This window comes from Myotis myotis, unplaced genomic scaffold, assembly GCF_014108235.1.
Source record: "Myotis myotis isolate mMyoMyo1 unplaced genomic scaffold, mMyoMyo1.p scaffold_m19_p_7, whole genome shotgun sequence".
NCBI lineage: Eukaryota > Metazoa > Chordata > Mammalia > Chiroptera > Vespertilionidae > Myotis > Myotis myotis.
Window position 1 is genome coordinate 3,511,014 of NW_023416379.1, and position 18,832 is coordinate 3,529,845.

At 48.9% G+C, this 18,832-nt stretch overlaps 1 protein-coding gene across 6 annotated transcripts in view; it reads right to left on the minus strand.

The window, feature by feature from the left end:
* Positions 1-18,832, minus strand: part of SLC22A3 (solute carrier family 22 member 3) — a 91,920-nt gene that overhangs the window by 29,452 nt on the left and 43,636 nt on the right. For all 6 annotated transcript variants that reach the window (XM_036317485.1, XM_036317482.1, XM_036317483.1 and 3 more), the window contains 4 exons: positions 10,677-10,780; positions 8,636-8,790; positions 6,668-6,836; positions 5,447-5,564 (listed from right to left, as the gene is read on the minus strand). In XM_036317485.1, coding sequence (XP_036173378.1) covers positions 5,447-5,564; positions 6,668-6,836; positions 8,636-8,790; positions 10,677-10,753 — 519 coding nt within the window. In that variant the 5' untranslated portion in view covers positions 10,754-10,780. The remainder of the gene's footprint in view (positions 1-5,446; positions 5,565-6,667; positions 6,837-8,635; positions 8,791-10,676; positions 10,781-18,832) is intronic.

Here is an 18,832-nt window from a genome sequence, read left to right on the forward strand (position 1 = left end):
AGAGACAGCACAGTACATTGTGGGACCAACATACCACACAGCCTTCCCGGGCTCTGAAAGCCAGGATCGTGGTGTGGTTCCTCTTTCAGAAGAACAGAAACTATGTTTATCAAAATCCCCCTTTTTTCAGAAACAGACATTCCACGCTGGAAAGTCCCGCACTGTATCAATATCGTTGTTTGTGTGATAATTCATTAACTATAGACAACATGGCCACCATTAAGAGTTGACGGTCTCCGTGGTAACTAAGGAAATCTAAAACTTTGCCTGGCATTTTCTAATGAGGTTTGAATCTTTTCTGTTTTGGAACAATATCAAAGATATTTACATTGATGATGATCCCTTCAGGATCAGAAAGCTCAGATTTCAGTTATTTTTTTAATCGTCACCTGATGATATTGAATTTTTTAGAGAGGGAGGAAGGGAGAGAGAGAGAGACAGAAACATCGATGTGAGACAGAAACATGGATCAGTTGCCTCTCTTACCTGCCCCGACCAGGGACTGAACCCTCAACTTAGGTATGTGTCCTGACCGGGAATGGAACCCATAACATTTGCATCTAAGGGACAATGCTCCAACCAACTGAGCCACCAATACAGGGCTCAAATGTCAGTTTATGATGTCACCTAAACATGTCGCCATGGGAACTGCCCGTGAGCATGTTTATGTATGAACTAGAGGCCTCGTGCATGAAATTCATGCACTGGGGGGGGGGGGGTGTCCCTCAGCCCAGCCTGTGCCCTCTCACAATCGGGACCCCTTGGGGGCTGTCGAACTGCCGGTTTAGGCCCCCGAGGGGTCCTGGATTGCGAGAGGGATGTAGCAGTGCGCTAAGCGGCAGGCAGCCTGGGAGGAGCTAAAACTGGGACGGGGCGCCGCTCGCAATCATCCTGGCCTGCTGCGCCTGCTGCCGCAGCTTGGTAGTGCTGCTGCAGAGTCAGGAGAGGCTCCCACTGCCGCAGCTACGCTGGCCAGCCGTGAGCCCGGCTTCTGGCTGAGCGCACTGGCCACCATGGGGAAGCTCCTGCATTGAACGTCTGCCCCTGGTGGTCAGTGCACATCATAGTGACTGGTCGACTGGTTGTTCTGGTTGTTCCATCATAACAGTCGCTTAGGCTTTTATATATATAGATGAGAACCAATGTAACATCTGGTACAAATATTCCTCTACTTATTACTGACTTAAGATTTTTTGACTATGAGGATGCAAAAGTGATACCCACAGTAAGTTATAACATGTTCAACACTTTATTATCAAACAGGTTTGTGTCAAATGATTTTGCCCAAGTGTAGGGCAATGTAAGTGTTCTGAGCACATTTCGGTAGGCCAGGCTAAGTGGTAATGCTCAGTAGGTTAGGTATTTTAAATGCATTTTGACTAACGATATTTTCAACCTATGATGGGTTTATCAAGACATGGCCCTATTGTAAGTTGAGCAGCATCTGTACTTACGTTTTAAGAATCTGTAAATTAGCTATGAACAACGAACTGTATTGGACTATCATAAACATAAGGAAATTACAATCATGCTTTATTACTTTTGGGGGTCAACAGAGCACAACAATATCATTAATAAATATGGATACACTCAGGTCTGTAGTACTGGAGGCTCTCTGTTAGCTAGAGTTGTAACATACAATTTTCCACTAGCACATTCCATACAAAGACAAGAGGTGGAGGAATGTAGGGGAGAGATGGGGTCTTTAAAATAAGAGCCTTTAAAATCCTTTTTAAAAAATGAAAACAAAGCGGCTGCTAAGTCACTCGCACAGCTAGTACTCTAGTTGTGTAATCCAGGCCAATGGCTGTTTGGACAATGTACTGGTTGACTATTGATAAATAATGCTGCATAACAAACATCAACCTTAGCAGCATAGGATAATGAGCATTCCTTAGCCCACACGTTTGTGGGTTGGTTGGGAGACTGCTGGCCTAGGTTTGGGGGAGCTTTGCTGGAGCAGCTCTGCTCCAAATATCCCTCGGTCTCCTCTGGGGCCAGTGAGAGAGCTGGGAATGTTCTTCTCACAGCGACGGCTGCAGTGCAGAGGTCAAACCCAAACACACAAGCCCATTTCAAGACTCCTGCATCACATCTGATGACCTACCATTGGCCAAAGCAACCACATGACCATGCCCAAGGTCAACGGGCAGGACATTCGCTCCATCCACCGTGAGAACGAAGCAAATTCCATTGCCATGGCCAACGTCAAAGGAGCCAGGGAATATTCTCACCCAATGGAAAGGAGGGGATGTGAATATTTCAAACAATAACATAATCCAGCACAACCCAAGGTCATCCCGAGAACCAGAAACGTGGTGAATCACTAAGACAGCTGAACCAGGTGTCTAAGCGAATTCTCCTTCCGCCCTGGGCAACTATCTAGAAATAAAGAACATTATGCAGACTCCCAACAACAGACCAGAGGATCGCAAGAATCAAGTCAAAGATTTGAAATACGAAGAAACAAAAAACACCCAACCGGAAAAGCAAAAGGAAAAAAGAATCCAAAAATACGAAGATAGTGTAAGGAGCCTCTGGGACAGCTTCAAGCGTACCAACATCCGAATTATAGGGGAGCCAGAAGAAGAGAGAGAGCAAGATATTGAAAACCTATTTGAAGAAATAATGACAGAAAACTTCCCCCACCTGGTGAAGATCTTCAAGAAGACTGGTGAGACCGCCGATAAATGTAGTGAGATCCACATTCCACCCTCCTTTGGTTCTTTCCCGTTTTTCTATTGAACTTCCTATGAGCTCAACCCACTTGCCTTGTTTGCATGGTTTTTTTAGAAAGAGGAAGGGAGAGGGGTAGAGAGAAACATCAACATGAGAGAGAATCATTAATCAGCTGCCTCCTGCACACCCCTTACTGGGGATCAAGCCCGCAACCCAGGCATGTGCCCTGACCAGGAATCAAACTGGTGACCTCTTGGTTCATGGATCAATGCTCAACCACTGAGCCACACCAGCTGGGCTGCACTGGTTTTTGATTTGAGGCTTTTCTTTGCTGTGAATCACAGCTGCACTATTGGTATATCCAGAGAGCCTGACCTTCTGATCACCTGGATGTCTACCGGCTGGCTGTCTCTTCACCAGTCAGAGGCCAGCCAGGAACTTCGGCACATGAAAGCCGAGGAGTCAGTGAGTCAGAGAGCCAGTGGGGATTCCCCCAAGAAAGGAGTGAGGCCAGGTGAAACACAACAGGTATGATCCGCAGGCCGGCCACCTCTCAGAATGATCTACCTGGCTGAATGCTGGATCGAATCCCACATTGTCCCAATTCCTTCCGCTAAAATGAAAGACAAAGATCAGCCTTGAAAACCCCCTGAGCAGATAAAACCAGTTTTATCATACAAACAAAGCTTTGCTTAGATGAGTCTGCAAGGCTGACTTGACCTGAGTCATTTCTTGCTTATCCTTCTGGAAATTATAAGCAAAACGTGAACTGTTTCCTAAGGTTGATACGTCATAACTACTGACCGATTCCCTATCATTTTTAAAAAATGTAATATTCTAACCCATCTCTGCGAAGCACAGGCATGGACATGGCAGCACAAACTGAGCGGCCTTCCCACTGTCTAAGCTGTTTTATAACAATGTACCCCGAGCCTCGTTTCACGTTGATTTGAGGGCTCCCTTTTGCAGCTGCCTCTCTGGTGTTTGACAATAACCTTTTAGTCATTACTGCCTGCGATTAGTTAGTCATTGCTGATTACTAAAGTGAGGCATCAACTTTTCTTTGGTTACTTCTGAACTCTCCACATTTCCCACATCTTCCTCCCCTTCACTGAAAACCAGTGGGTCAGTAGCCCCAGTGTGTAGTGAATTTAGGGTGTCTTCTGTAGTATGGCGCAACCAGGACCTCTGGTGCCAGCGATGGAATAGGCTGGGGCGGGGAGGTCGGCAAGGCTCCTGTGACGAGGGGGACATGGAGCGGCCACTCTCTAGGCCGGCTCTGCATCAGCCGCGCTGATGTCTATGGTGCACATGGATTCGAAGCGGGCCGGTGGGTCCACGGGAGTGGCCTGAACTGGACATCACAGGATGTGTTACAGCAACTGCCCCGGGAACCGCCCTCTGGCCTCTTAGTAATTCTCATGATAACACGGGACATGCCTGGGTAATGTGTATTTTCAAAACCTTGATTTAGCGCTTACATGGGCTTAGCTTTGGGACGACATGTGCAATGTCTTCACAGTACTGCTGAAAGGAGAGCAAAAATACTCATTTGACTCATAGATTGAGTACAAATGATCACACACTGGAGCCAGCTGTGAAGACGGCGAGCTAGTGTGCTGAGAGAAGCTGAGTGGGAAGGCCCAGCTTAACTGTGCTCCTAGAGCAAGAGGGATTGACTGGCCTCAGCGGCTAACACAGGTGATGTCTTGTCTTTACCGTGTACTGTATGACCTGTGAGCCTCATGGCCCATCATTAATCTGCTTCCAACAGGACAGGTGGTCACTGGAACCCTCGTGAACGGAGTCCGCTGCTTGCAGCCTAATGTGAGGGCGAGAGGAGGCGGCAGAAACCCAGATACTGTATCTGATCGAGCTCCGGGGGCCAGAGAGGCGGCGCTAAAACCAACACAACCTCGAGTTTCACCAGAACGCTCCTATCAAAACAAACTGGACGCTACGGAGAAAGCAATGTTAGCAACCTCATGTTCTTCAAGGGCTGCGCCCAAGATTCATATCTGCCCCAAATTCTTCTCTAAGACCCCTTTCATAATAACCCTCCTGTTATTCTGCATTCACTTTCGTCTGTGCAGCACAGCATGGTCACCTATTTTATATGCTGTCCCCTAATTATTCAGGGGTGCTCCAAACACATGTGTGTGTCTTCAACTGCACATCAGACCTTCCTGAGGACAAGTAATGAGCTTTTAATCCTCCAATTTCTCTTAGAGCAGTGATACAGCGGTACCCAAAAGCCTTAGCTGGAGGAAGTAAAGAAGAAAGAAGGAAGGAAGGGAGAGATGGAGGGAGGGAGGAAGCAGGAGGGGGTAAGGCAGGGCAGCCAGCATATGTACTTCTGAAGGCCGAAGTATTATGTTTTTGTTCAAGCTCTGGTTCAAACACACAGCACTTCCGAGACTAAAGGCAAAGACACATCTTTAGACTAAACTGAACGTCCAGCAAAGATTTATAGTTTGTTCAATGACGACGAATGAATGATTCACTGCAATGGCGCCTGTACAGTAGGCCGAGCATAGCAGTTCAAGTAGCCTGGCGCATCTATGGGCGTGTGGACTAAATGACCAGTGAACCTCAACACAATGCTACAGAACTTCACCGACATGTCTGCTGTAACGCACCTCCTGATTCGCGCCAGGGTTTTCTTTCTTATCGCCAAACTAAACATGACTGAGAGGTTTGGTAGCACGCGCCTCAGTGACGAGCTCCCCACTTTCACCATAGCTGTCTGAGTGACAGGCACCAGTACCTCCGAGAAGCTGGGCGAGAGGTACTTCCCGTTGCACTTGGCAATGCTCCGCAGAATCTTTAGGGCCTCGTCTCCTTTCTTCCGAGTCACCAGCCAGCGGGGAGACTCGGGAACCGCCCTGGAAGGAGAAAGCATTTCTGAGTTACGAGTGGGAATTTCAAAACCTAGATTTTATGACTCGAGTTTCTCTATCAAAATGGGTCTTCCCATTCGATGCAAATGTAGGAGAATCTTCGAGTTTAGGAGATTCGCAAACACACAGGTGATCTCTGCAGGTTTACTGTGGAAGGAAGAGACGCCCAGTCGATAGCAGGACCGTTGTCCTTGACAAACACAGTGATGTATTACATCGCTCTCGCAAGGCCAGGCGCCCCTGGAACCCAGTGTCCCCTGTTACGCATGGAAAGAGCTGGGATTTAGTGAGCATTCGGGACACGGCTAAAAACTCAAATTATGGAAACAGATGTGACCATGGGCCAAAGTGAGAGGAATGATTAAAACAGGTTCACTCCACTCAGAGTCAAATGCATAGACCTGCAGCTTTCTGGTGACGTTTCTCATGCTCTTAACATTTCCTTATTCCTCAGAGAGTTTCTGAGCAACATTAATTTGCTTCATAGAATATACAGGGAAGCAAATCAATTTCATTGCATTTATTTTGTGTTGAAATCCTTACTGGCAGATATGTGTTTGTTTGTTTGTTTGTTTTTGCCTTGTAGTTTTCATGAAGATATTACAAAATTAAATATAATTTGTGTTTTGCTATTTCATTAATTTACTTTAGTAACAACTATTAGTCAAGTAATCAATGAATAATCTCTATAGATTTTCAAGTTCTCTAGAAATTCTCAACGCCCGTCGCCGTTCTGGAGATGTTAGGCACAATCCCCGAATGGTTTCCACGTTCACGTTGCCCTAGAACAGTGATGGCGAACCTTTTGAGCTCGGCGTGTCAGCATTTTGAAAAACCCTAACTTAACTCTGGTGCCGTGTCACATATAGAAATTTTTTGATATTTGCAACCACAGTAAAACAAAGACATATTTTTGATATTTATTTTATATATTTAAATGCCATTTAACAAAGAAAAATCAACCCAAAAAAATGAGTTCGCGTGTCACCTCTGACACGCGTGTCATAGGTGCGCCATCACTGCCCAGAAGCGTAGCGTCCATGGCCATGGATCAAGCGTAGACTCAGTGATGAGGAAAGCCCCGTTACCAGTAGTAGAGGAGGAAGAGGAAGTTGGGCAGCGTGATGGCCAGCTGGATGCCCTGCCAGTTGGGGATGAAGTAGGCAATTCCCGGGAGGAGGATGATTCCCAGAGTGAAGAACATCTGAATCACGATTCCCACAATCCTCCTTTGCTTCGAACCCACGATTTCTGTCACTGAAGGGAAACAAACACAGAGGTCTGGGAACCTCAAGATCGGCTCCAAAGCAAATAAACAGAGGCTGCACCTGCTGCATCGTCCGCATTGCTTGCGGGCCACAGAGCTCGCCCAGCCCAGCCTCCCCAGCTGGTGTGAGGGAGCTGTGCTTCCCAGACAGCCAGACAGGGGGCTACGCTCTCCACCCCCCCCCCCCCCCCGTCACCCGCTACCCACAGCGTCCCTGCCCCTCTCGCACCCGGCCCGCACTCTTCTGGGAACACACAGAGGATAAGTGTTGGTTTTAGGGAAGTTTCCATGATGACTATTTTGGGAAGTCATTGCAATTAGGAAAACATCAACATAATAAACATAATAAACTGGCCAGATTTCATCACTGCTCTCTAAAAATATGCATGTCATAGTCTCTTTAGGAGACCCGTTAGGAATATTAGACTCTACACGTTTGTTCACTATCACAAGGTAGTTTCTCTCAAATGCTAATTCTCTCCACCGTGCTGGACATTTCACGTGGTGATATTTCTTTAAAAATCACTGGGGATGGGGAGTGGTGGGTCCTGGCCAGTTTGCTCAGTGGTGAGAGCGTCGGCCCACAGACTGAAGGGTCACAGTTCAATTCGGGTCAAGGGCACATGTACCTCGGTTGCAGGTTTTATCCCCAGCCCCAGTCGGGGCACATGAGGGATGCAATCAATCGGTATGTCTCTTCCCTCTCACATCAATGTTTCCCTCTGTGTCTCTCTCCTTCCCTTCCACTCTCTCGAAAAATCAATGAAGAAAATATCCTTGGGTGAAGATGGACACACACAAAAAAACCACTGGGGATTTTTGTGGTTGGCATCCTTCCCCCCCGCCTCCCCACCCCTGTCCCCTTCCCAATCGATCTCTATCTGTGGCCAAGTCTATTCTGATCATCCCAGGCTACACTTCCTTCTTGCCCTAACACCACAACTTTGAACATTCACTAGACTTGGGTTTCCTTAAAAACGCTTCATATTTCAAAGTTATCCCTTCCACCCCAGGCAGCAACAGTCAACCCTCCGAACACTCTCTCCTTTCTCGTCCATTGAAAGACCTTCAGGGGCCTCCAAAGGGGCGCTGCTTGGGGATGAACTGCCTAGCATAGCAGGAGGGAGCGGGATCATCAGATCTTCCTGGTCACACACCCACCGTGACCCGCAGAGAAGGGCACCCATCCAGACACCACCGGAAACAGCCAAAGGCAGCGGCCAGGACTTTCCCAGTAACATGAGCAAAGAGCGAGGGAAGGCGCCCTCTCTCTCAATCCCAGAGGGTCACACTCTCTAGTTCGGGAAGGTAGCAAAGGTCCCCTAACTAGAAGGCTCCTCGCGTTCAGGCCACACTCCGGGGCGTGCCGCCATGCTCTCCACTTACGCGGAAGGAACAGAACACGGGAGTGTCATCTTGAACTCTACCACAGAGATACACAGAGCATTCTTCAGAAATGTTTCAAGGGAACGACTGAAATTTTAATAAAAATTAATCTCTAATAAAGCAAAGCAAAAAAAATCCTGTGATAACAGTATGGGGATGAAGTAGGCAATTCCCGGGAGAATTATGATTCAGAAAGTGGTCACCCCATTATTGTGTGACATTCCATATTTGGTCCCCAAAGTCAGGTGGCATTGCAGTTCCTAGAGAGGCAGCGTCTCGCCCTGCAGCCTGCTGTTTGCGGGAACAATGGCCTGCGGCACAGGGCCACCAGGAAGGCCGACTAGTCCCGCAGGGCTCGCCAACCAGCCCTCTTCCCAGGCAGGCGGGGCGCGGCATGACTTACCGATCACATAGCAGGTCATCCATGTCCCCTTTGCAAACACGCCTTGTAGGAAGCGGAAGACCACAAACACAGGGAAGTTTGGTGCGAACGCCACCACCACGCCGGTGACGCCAACACCGAAACAGGATATCAGGTAAACGACGATTCGGCCGTACCTGTTTGCGGAGAGAGAGAGGACGGGATCACCTTAGACCTCTGCTCCGCGATGGAGGGCGGCCAGGGTATGTGCCGCTGAAAGAGGCGGGGTAAGTTTCCTCAGTGTGCCAAGACTCAGTTTGCTGGCTTCTGTGTTTTTGTTAGCTTGTTTTACTTTTCTACAGTGAAAGTTCTTTATAAAGTTCAAACCAATGTGAGTTGACTTTCGTATTTTATTTTCACCATTTACACAATATGATTATGTAGTTTAGGAAAAGGGAACAGGGTATTGTGTATGCAAAAACCTGCCAGTCTGATGCTGAATGGTTCCGTGGAGTTGTGCTGAATTATCGGCTGGGAAAATTTGTCGCCGGTGACCTTTAAGAGATTTGACCTGATAACATTTTCCCTGGCACTTCCCACCAAGTTCACAGGTAGAGCATCTTGCTTTAGTCAGCGGAGCAGAGAGAGAGGTAGCCTCATTTTTAAATTCAGTCTCCGCCCCTCCTGCAGTGGTGTGGCCTATTATCTTGTTTCCTATCCTTTCCTTCAAGGCTACAAAGAGGAGGAGGAGCTGAAAGCTGGTTGGCCGTGTGGTGAGGCAGAAGTATTCATGGGTCTGTTGTCTCCCCAGGACCAAAACGCATGTCTCCTCCTAACACCGCGGGCCCACTATAACACCGACCATCCCCAGTTCCTTCAGTGTGAAAACATGTTTATGGGTGGTGCCAGAAAAACACGCAGAAGAAGCAAAAGCCAATGTTTAGCTTCAGAAGAGCAGCAACACAATTAAAGCAATGCATACGAAAAAGATGTCACTCAATCCCAAATCGCAGGCAGCCAGGAGAGAAAGCGCTACCTGGGGAGATTGAAAAGGGAAAGATGGATTGAAAGGGCTAGAAGTAGAAACAGTAGAAAAAGACACGTAAAGCCCGGGAAAGAGCCCCAGACACAGAGGACCAAGGAGAGAGTCGCGGGCAGAAGCGGGTCATGGGGGACAGCAACAGGAGCCTCAGAGCGGACGAAGGGCAAGGACAAGACCAAAGCGCTACCGTTCTGCAGTCCTGGGCTGCTCACACTCAGGTCGACACTGGCGACAGGCTGTGGGGTGCTCTGTTGTCTTGAGTCAGCGCATTCGTTGCTGTGGGCAGGTCTCTGGGGGTACCCTTAGCACCGCCCACTGCGAACATGGTCACAAGGTCCCACCCAGGCCGGGCTGGAGTGCCCGGAGCAATGGAAAGCCATATAAGTCAAGGGCCAAAGCTCCCTATCCCTGTGCTGACGGGTCTAGAGAGTGAGATTAAATTGCTACAAGCATTTCCGTAGTCAGAACTGGAATAAAGGAATAGCCAGACATGAACACAACAGCCAACACCCACAGTGTGGCACACGGAAGTATCTGAAGGGAAAGCGTGACCATCGTAGACACGTGCACGCACTGCGCCTGCCGCTACCTGGGCCACTCGCGGATGCTAAACGGCAGATACAACTCCCTGAGGAGTTCTGAAAACCTCTCTGCAGAGCGTGGAATCTGTAACTAAAATGCAGGTCTTCTTTTTAATTAAATGAAACAAACCTGGAGGGGCTGACCTACGACTAAATGAATCCAGCGCCAGGGAGCTGGGGAAGCCAGACTCGGCTCCGCGGTGGCAGCAGCGCCCGCCAGCCCGCGTGCAGCCGCTGCCTCGCTGGGCCGGGCCCACCGGACGCTCCCGCCCACGGAGCAGCCCCCCACCGGGCAGCTCGAGGAGAAAGGACACGCGGCTTAAGAAGAAAAGACTGTCGTGAGGAGAGGAATGAACATGGTCTCTGCACTTAGGAAGAATGCTTTTCTAACAGCTGACATTTCATCCCACCCCCCCCCCGGGACACAGTGACGTGAAGTGGCTGTCGCCCTGCGGCCTACCTGTCCGCTGCGTAGCCCAAGGTGAAGGCTCCGGCCAGGAAGCCCAGGTTCAGGATGGCTTGTGTGAGGTCCAGCATCCAAGCATTGGCACACACCAGGTCAAACTGGAGAACAAGGAAACACACAGAAGGCGGTGGCTACGCTTAGCCTCAAAACCCGACCTCATCTTGCCATAGGCCCGTGATCTTCAAATATGTGTGCTCATATGCCCCTTAAATAAAATTTAAACATTGATCACATGCAACTTTTACATTGATTTATAAATACTTTCTGTCAGTCGCAACAACTGCCAAGGGTGTAATTTCTTTTTAAATATATATTTTTTGTTGATAGTATTACAGATATCTCCCATCCTCCCCTTTACCCCCTCCTCCCAATTCCTACTCCCCCCTCCCCAGGTCAGGGATGAGGGGCCACAGGCTCTGGAACGCGGTGGCCGGTGGAGCCGCTGTGAGAGCTGCCCTTCCTGTCTTCCCCTCCTTGCTCTCTAGCCCTTCCAAACGGCTGCAGCGCAAACCCTTCTGTTAAATCCCCTCCTGCTCAGACACCTAGCCTGGCTTCTGGTTTCGTGGCTGGGAGCCAGCCATCTCTTCAGAGTACGACACTAACTTACGTACCGGTGAGGAAAAGCACACACGTGCGCACGCACACACGCACACACTCACACACGTGTCCAGAGGGAGCCAGCCCTGCAGTCACAGGACTCAGGCGTGTGTGTGACTCTCGCTGGGCCGGTGCCTCCTACCCGCTCTGGGCTCACTGCCTGCTGCTGCCACAGCTCCGGGTCGGCAGCGTCTTTCCTGCTCACGGAGGGGCCAGCAGACCCCGAAGCCAACGAGCACCCTCGGCTCAGGCCCTTTTCCTGAAACGAAGCGCTAGGAACGTGTAGTTCCCAGGGAGACCGAGAACACCTCTTGTCAGATGTACCCACGTCTGAGTCAAAGCCACAAATGCCGTGCTTTTCCCTGAGGCGATCCCTCTAGAACAAGCGAGGCATCTTTTTCCCAGGGTACACATGCCAGGATTTCAAGTTATTTTTAACTGTGCATAAACCCAGGCGCACCCATGCTGGTCTTCATTACCCCCCGGTCGTCTGTACACACAGCCAACCACTCCCCGTGGCATGAGCAGAAAGCCAATCCGATCAAACCCTCCGACGACAGTGTCTGTCACGCTGGAGGGATCACATGGCTCGTCGTGCAGAAAGCACAGCTCTAGCCAATCAGACACTTTGGAGGGGTTTGCAACCAAGGGCTTTCCTTAGCGCTTCCTGGCTGTTAGAATCCAAACGGGCGGAACGTGAATTTGAGTCGTAACGATAAATGCCAGGGCCACGTCCTCTTAGACATGCCTTACAGTTTTGGTTCCACACGAGCCTTTACACTGGGGCAGCGGAATGTCTTCCCTATGCACAGATCAAGGGAATCAATAAGGTGGGAAAGTGCAGGTATTCGAAAGACTTGGACACTCAGGAGGGGGCTTGTCTGCTCCTGAAACCCGGGGAAAGGGCCCTGAGGCCTGGCAGCTGCCTTTGCACCGTCGTCTGGTTTCGCCTTTTGAATGAATGCACGTCAGAGCTTCTGAGCTTAGAACATCACCGTGTTGCTCCGCCGCGGCCGGGAGAAGTCCCGCTCAGCGCTATTTGTACTGTGGAGGGAGAAGGGAAGACTCCGACACGATCTATGTGCCTGAGTTGTGATTTTCTAAGAATGAGTTGTAAACGCAACCATTTCTAATCAGCTCTTAGGTCAAAATCAGCAGCCATTACACTCTCCATCAGTGTTAACAGCATCCCTTACACCTTCAGCTTGACCCTGGGGTGCGGGGTGCCCCGGCTACATTGGTCACTGGCCAAAACAATGTCCTGTTGGCCTCCACGGGCAGGTTCAAATCGACAAGAAGACACCATAACGGAGCCTAATAATGGTTAAAAACGATTATAATCCTAGAGAAAATGATCTGGGCTGGGTCTCCATGAGAGGAAAGGGTGTCATTACGGGTTCCAGGCATAATAAAAGCATCTTTACCGTGATCTGAGGGGATGATTTGGGCGACTTAATACCAACAATGAGTGCTTTGAGGGTAGGCAAGAAGCATCTGATGAGCTGCAGGCACAGAAGCGCATCTTCAGGTATTTCCAGGGGCTCCCACTGGCGTGGTTGGCATGGCGATGCAGACAAGACTGGGAATGCCAGTGAGTGCGTGCCTGGTTTCCACCTCCCTAAGGAGCTGATCCATGGTCAAGTGAGTCGAGGTCAAAGCGAGGGAAGAGCCATCGAGATCTAAAGTGAATGGGATTGGCTGCAAATACAAGAGGGCTTCAGAGGAAGAAATGGCTTGGGTGCCCAGCCAGTCAGACGCACGAGGAAGGTGGGGCATAAACAGACCCTTCCACAATAAGCTGGGTTTAGAGGGAAAATTAGAGGGAAAAGAAGGGTATTTGAGGGGGTAACGGCAGCCCAGACACACAGACAGGAGCATGAATGCCACCGAGGTGCAGATCTGCCTGCAACGCGTGGGGTGCCCAGCTCAGAGTTTAAGCTGAGGAACCACCTGTCTCCCCACCACCCAATGGGGAAGGGAGTGAGGCCCAGGGGGCGGGACAGGAAGTTTCTCACTCAGGAAACCAGAGGTATCATAAAAGCTCGGGCTAGAGGGAGGAGGAGTTTCTAAAGAAGGGAAGAAAAATCTGGAAGGTTGAGTGTGGAAAGGCCCAGAGCAGATGGCCTGGCTCCAGGACAGAACAAGATTCCAGGGAGATGAGAGAGACAGAGAGGAAGCCCGAGTCTGCAGATCGCCTAGAACAGGGTGACCTCACCGGCATAAAGAGGCCCCTGAGTGATAAAGGGCTCACAGAGCCCCCGTCATCCAGCTGCCCTCCCGGATCGATAATAGCGGAACTTTACCGTATGGTCAAGCAAGTAAATTTCAAAAGGTGATGGAGAGGTGTCCTCTAACTAGATGCCTTTTGGTCTGAGCTTGTGAAGTTGGGAGAAATGGAAAAACTCAGTCGACTTTAGTAATCACACCTTGTCATTTACTAACTTAGGCTCTTGAGGACGTTCAGGCCACTTTGCTTCTTTGTAGAGAAGATGTGCAGTTACTCTTCTTAAAATGTTTACGCTTTCTCTCACTAACCGAGGGTGTCTAAAGACGAGGGGCCTCTGGGAGTAGAGAAAGACGCGGCTGGAGTGGCAGGTGGCAGGTGGCAGAGGAGAGCCGAGGTCCCTCCTGCTGCAAGCACCCGCACGTCCCCCGCACCTCTAAGGTGAGAGCCTGTTTCTTTTTGTTGCCCCTCTCCAAATACACCATTCTCCCAGGTGCCTGCCCTCCCCACCCCCCTGCTGCCCTGGCTTGGGATTCAGCTTTCTCTGCTGAGTAACTGAAAGTCAGCTCTTGGTCTATATTCATTGATGTGGAAAGAAACCACATTTTGGTTGATTTAAAAATCAGGTTATAAAATGAGGCAGATGATTCCATAGATGCAAACAAATCTGCATTTCAGCACAGGCGTGTGAATATCAGGGAAAAGGGCTCCTGGTAAGACAACTGAAACGCTGCGAGTGGCTGGATGGCAGGTGATTTTGTTTTCATCCCTTTTTTGTGTCTTCTTCGCATGGAAGTGTGTATTATTTTTATGTATCTTAGAACAATGTACAACTACACCCACTTTGGAAAAACAAAGAAATTCTATACTGAATATTAGAAAGGTGGGGAAGAGTTCCACGGAGGGAATTAAGGTGAGGAGAAGGAAGGAAGGGGTCTTCAGGGCTCCATACACTATCCATCAAAAGGTGGAATGGGGTGGATAGAGTGGGCGCTTTTGCTGACAATTATGTTTGAAACAAATTTGTGCATGGGTGGGGTCACTCGGCCTGGCCAGTGATCAAGGCCAATGGGGGCCGGCTGGTGGGGGCCGAGGGAGGTTGGCCGGCCACAGGAGGTTGGCTGTGGGAGTGCACTGACCACCAGGGGGCAGCTCCTCGTAGAGTGTCTGCTCCCTGGTGGTCAGTGTGGCATCATAGTGACTGGCCAACCGGTTGTTTGGTCATTCGGTCACTTAGGCTTTTATATATATAGATAATTGGTAGTGGGGAATCAGAAATGAGTGAGGGTGGGGGTGGAGTTTATCTTCTTAGAAGTCTTTCAATGGTACTTAGTTTCACACGAACTTCAGGAAGTAAGTAAAAATGTAAAAAAACACAAATCTGTGGAATCTAATGAACAAAATAAATTGAAGAACAAAATAGATCCAGAGACATAGAAGCATGGAACAGTCTGTCCAACCTCAGAGGGATGGCAGGGAAGGGAGGGTGGATGGAAATAGATCAACCACAGAACTTGTGTGCATATATGCATAACCCATGGACACAGACAACAGGGTGAATAGGCCTGGGGTGAGGGGCAGGGGCAGGCTAGAGGAGGTCAATGGGGGAAAAGAGGGACATATGTAATATTTTCAACAATAAAGATTTTAAAAAATAAAAACCCAAATCAAGAACTTTGCTCTAGATAGAGTTAAACCCTTCACACTCATTCCTGGCAGATTGCAGCTCTGAGGTGTTGCCATCCCTCCCTGACCACAAGCGGCTACACAGGCAGAACTGGGATTCTGCATGCTGGCCCCCTAAGGTGGTCCTTCAGGTGTCCCGGGTGCTGTTTGTCTACACCTTTTTTCTTTCTCAGGACTGGGTCATTTCTATGGGTCTACCTTCAAGTTCACTTACTCTTCCTCCTGTCATTTCCAATCTGCTATTGAACCCATTTAGTAAATTTGTCATCTCAGTTTATTATAGTTTTCAGTTTTAGAATTTCCATTTTTAAGTTTCTATTTCTCTGTTGAGATTCTCTATTATTCATTAAGACCATTTTTTCCTTTAATTCTTTGAACATAGTTTACTTGGTTGAATGCATTTATAGCTGTTTTAAAGTCGTTGGCTACTAAATCCAACACCTAAGACCATTAGAGTCAGCCCCTTTTGGCCACTTTTGCCACTCTGCTTCCCCCATCACCCCCACCCACACCTCCTCCCATGATCACATTTCCTGTTCTTTGTCTTATTGGCTTGAGCTGTCAAAGGGCGGGGCTTATCGCTGGCAGATAACAGTCACGTAGGCCTCTCTGATTCCTGTCCTAATGATTGTAGGCTTTTGTTCCAGTGGGAAGTTAACTTATCTGGACTCACACTGCAAACTTGGACAGCCTGTGATACAGCAGTGGGTAACTTAGCTCAATTTTATGGCTTCTTGGCAGTGGCCTTGTACAGCCTGGCCCTCTGGTGGTCACCTCTGGGATTTGGGAGGAGGTTACATTCAGACTCTGGGATTTGTGCTCTCTGTGGCTCTCCTGCTTCTGGGGAATCGCCCCCACTAACTTCCAGCTGGTCTGCCAGTGGGAGTCTGTGCTCTCACATCTCAGCAGGGATGGCTTGCGCTTTCTCCACCCAAGCTGTGCATGGGCTGTGAAATGCAGTCAATTAATACGTGAAGTGAAAGAGAATTTTTATGTTATCTTTTAACACAAATTTAGTTAGATAAAATTGGAAATTAGTACACTTTGGTTCTAATAACATAATACCTACATTATAATATTTAATTTCTACATTTAAAATCACATGAAATTAGCTTTCAGACTATAAAATGATTCTAAAGTGAATGTCTTATTTCATTCAGAAGATTAACTAGCTCACCTATAATAATAAAAGCGTAATATGCAAATCAACTGAATGACCAAACAGCAGAATGACCATCTGGATGACCTTCCGGATGACCACGCTATGACACGCATTGGCGCCAGGCCAGCCAAGGCGGGTGCGATGCGATTAGTCGGGGGGGGGGGGGCCCGCCATCACCCCACGATCGCCCTGAAGAGGGATGCCCAGGCCACCCTCTGCGGGGCAATCAATGAGGGGGCTCTGAGGTCAATTGCCCCAAAGAGAGAGGCCCAGGCCACCGGCAGGTGGGACAATCGATCAGGGGGGGGATGAGGGGGGAGTGAACTCCACAATCACCCCAAAGAGGGAGACCCAGGCCACCCTCTGCACAGAGATCGATTGTAGGCAGAGCCTCCCTTTGCTGGGTGATCTATTACAGGGCTCCAAAGAGTGAGGCCCAGGCTACCCGGCTGGTGACGCTGTGGCAGGTGTGTGGGGCTGGCCAGCGATTGCCCCGCAGAGGGAGGCCCAGGCCAGCCAAGCAATTGTAGCCCACGCCTATCACCCACAGAGGGAGGCAACTGGTGGTGGGGGAGGGGGGGCAGTGCCACACAGATGGCAAGCTGTGGCAGCAGCAGGGGCGGGGCCAGCTGCCGGCAGCCTGGGAAGGAAAGCCCCGATAGGCCCTGATTGCTGGCCAGGCCTAGGGACCCTACCGGAGGGGTCCTGGATTGTGAGAGGGCGCAGCCCGGGCTGAGGGACACCTCCCTCCCCCACCTCACACCCCGCCGCCCCGTGGACAAATTTCATGCACTGGGCCTCTAGTACTGAAATAAATGGGTCCTTCAGATTTCCTAGCTAAGTGTTTTTCTCTATTCCACTGAACTATTGGGGATATAATTGAATGAAGTGTTAGTGTCATGATGTGGGAGGTTGGAATCTCAGACGTAAAGCATTTCTGATGCTCTCTTTGCCCCTGCCCGCTCCACATTACATTAGCTTTCCAGATCGATAGAAAGATGATGGCTGGAATAGGCGTGACAATAATGTCTTTGTTAACAAGGGGTCTCTATCATGATATCATTACTCTTACTAGTTGCACAGATATAATTTAAGAAAATGAGATAAACAAATTTCCTACTTCTTTCTTAAGCTTAACTAAATGTCTGTCTTAATGTACATGCTAAACCTTGAAGACGCTGTTGGATAATTTAACTGTTAGTGTTTAGAACAACGCACTCATCCACCTTCCCGCTGAAGCAGAGCTCCTGTAGAGCTACGCACAGATCTGACTCAGTCTGTGCCCGAGTTCTCAGCCCCGAGACCCGGGCCAGCCTGCGTGCTGGCGAGGAGCTGGCGCTGCGGAAGCTGCTGCGTGATGCACACGCCAACACCTGACACCCGGAATTCAAGCCTCGCAGGGGACACTTCCTGCCCAGAATGGGTCTGCTGGGCAGCTGTCTCTATTACTCAAGTAGTAATCTACCTCAGAATAACAACAGGTCCTACATAGGGTCTTAGAAAGAATGTTTTTAAAAAATTTTTCCTCAGGCCGAAACCGGTTTGGCTCAGTGGATAGAGCGTCGGCTTGCGGACTGAAAGGTCCCAGGTTCGATTCCGGTCAAGGGCATGTACCTGGGTTGTGGGCACATCCCCCAGTGGGAGATGTGCAGGAGGCAGCTGATCGATGTTCCTCTCTCATCGATGTTTCTAACTCTCTATCTCTCTCCCTTCCTCTCTGTGAAAAATCAATAAAATATTAAAAAAAAAAAAGAAAAAAAAATTTTCCTCAGGAAAAAGGAAACAAAAATAAATAAATAAATAAATAAACAAACAAACAAACACACACATGGGATTACATCAAACTAAAAAGTTCCTGCACAGCAAAGGAAACCATCCATAAAACAAATGTAGACCCATTGAATGGAAGAAGATATTCATCAATAATACAACCAAGAAGGGGTTAATATCCAAAATGTATAAAGAACTCAGACAACTCAACACCACAGAAACCAACAACCCAATTAAAAAATGGGCAAAGGACCGGAATAGACACGTCTCCAAAGAGGACACACAGATGGCTAACAGACATATGAAAAAGTGCTCAAAGTCACTGATCACCCAAGAGATGCAAATCAGAACAATGAGGTATCACCTGACACCTGTCAGAATGGCTACCACCATCAATAAGTCAACAAACAACAAATGCTGGCGAGGATGTGGAGAAAAGGGGACCCTCGTGCACTGTTGGGGGGAATGCAGACCGGTGTGACCACTATTGGAAAACAGCATGGAGTTTCCTCAGAAACTTAAAAATGGAACTGCCTTATGACGCAGTGATTCTACTTCTGGTTATACATCTGAAAAAAACCCAAACACTAATCAAAAGAATATATGCCCCCTATGTTCACTGCAGCATTATTTACAATAGCCAAGATATGGGAGAAACCCAAGTGTTCACCAATAGATGACTGGGTTAAAAAGCAGTGACATGTACAGTGG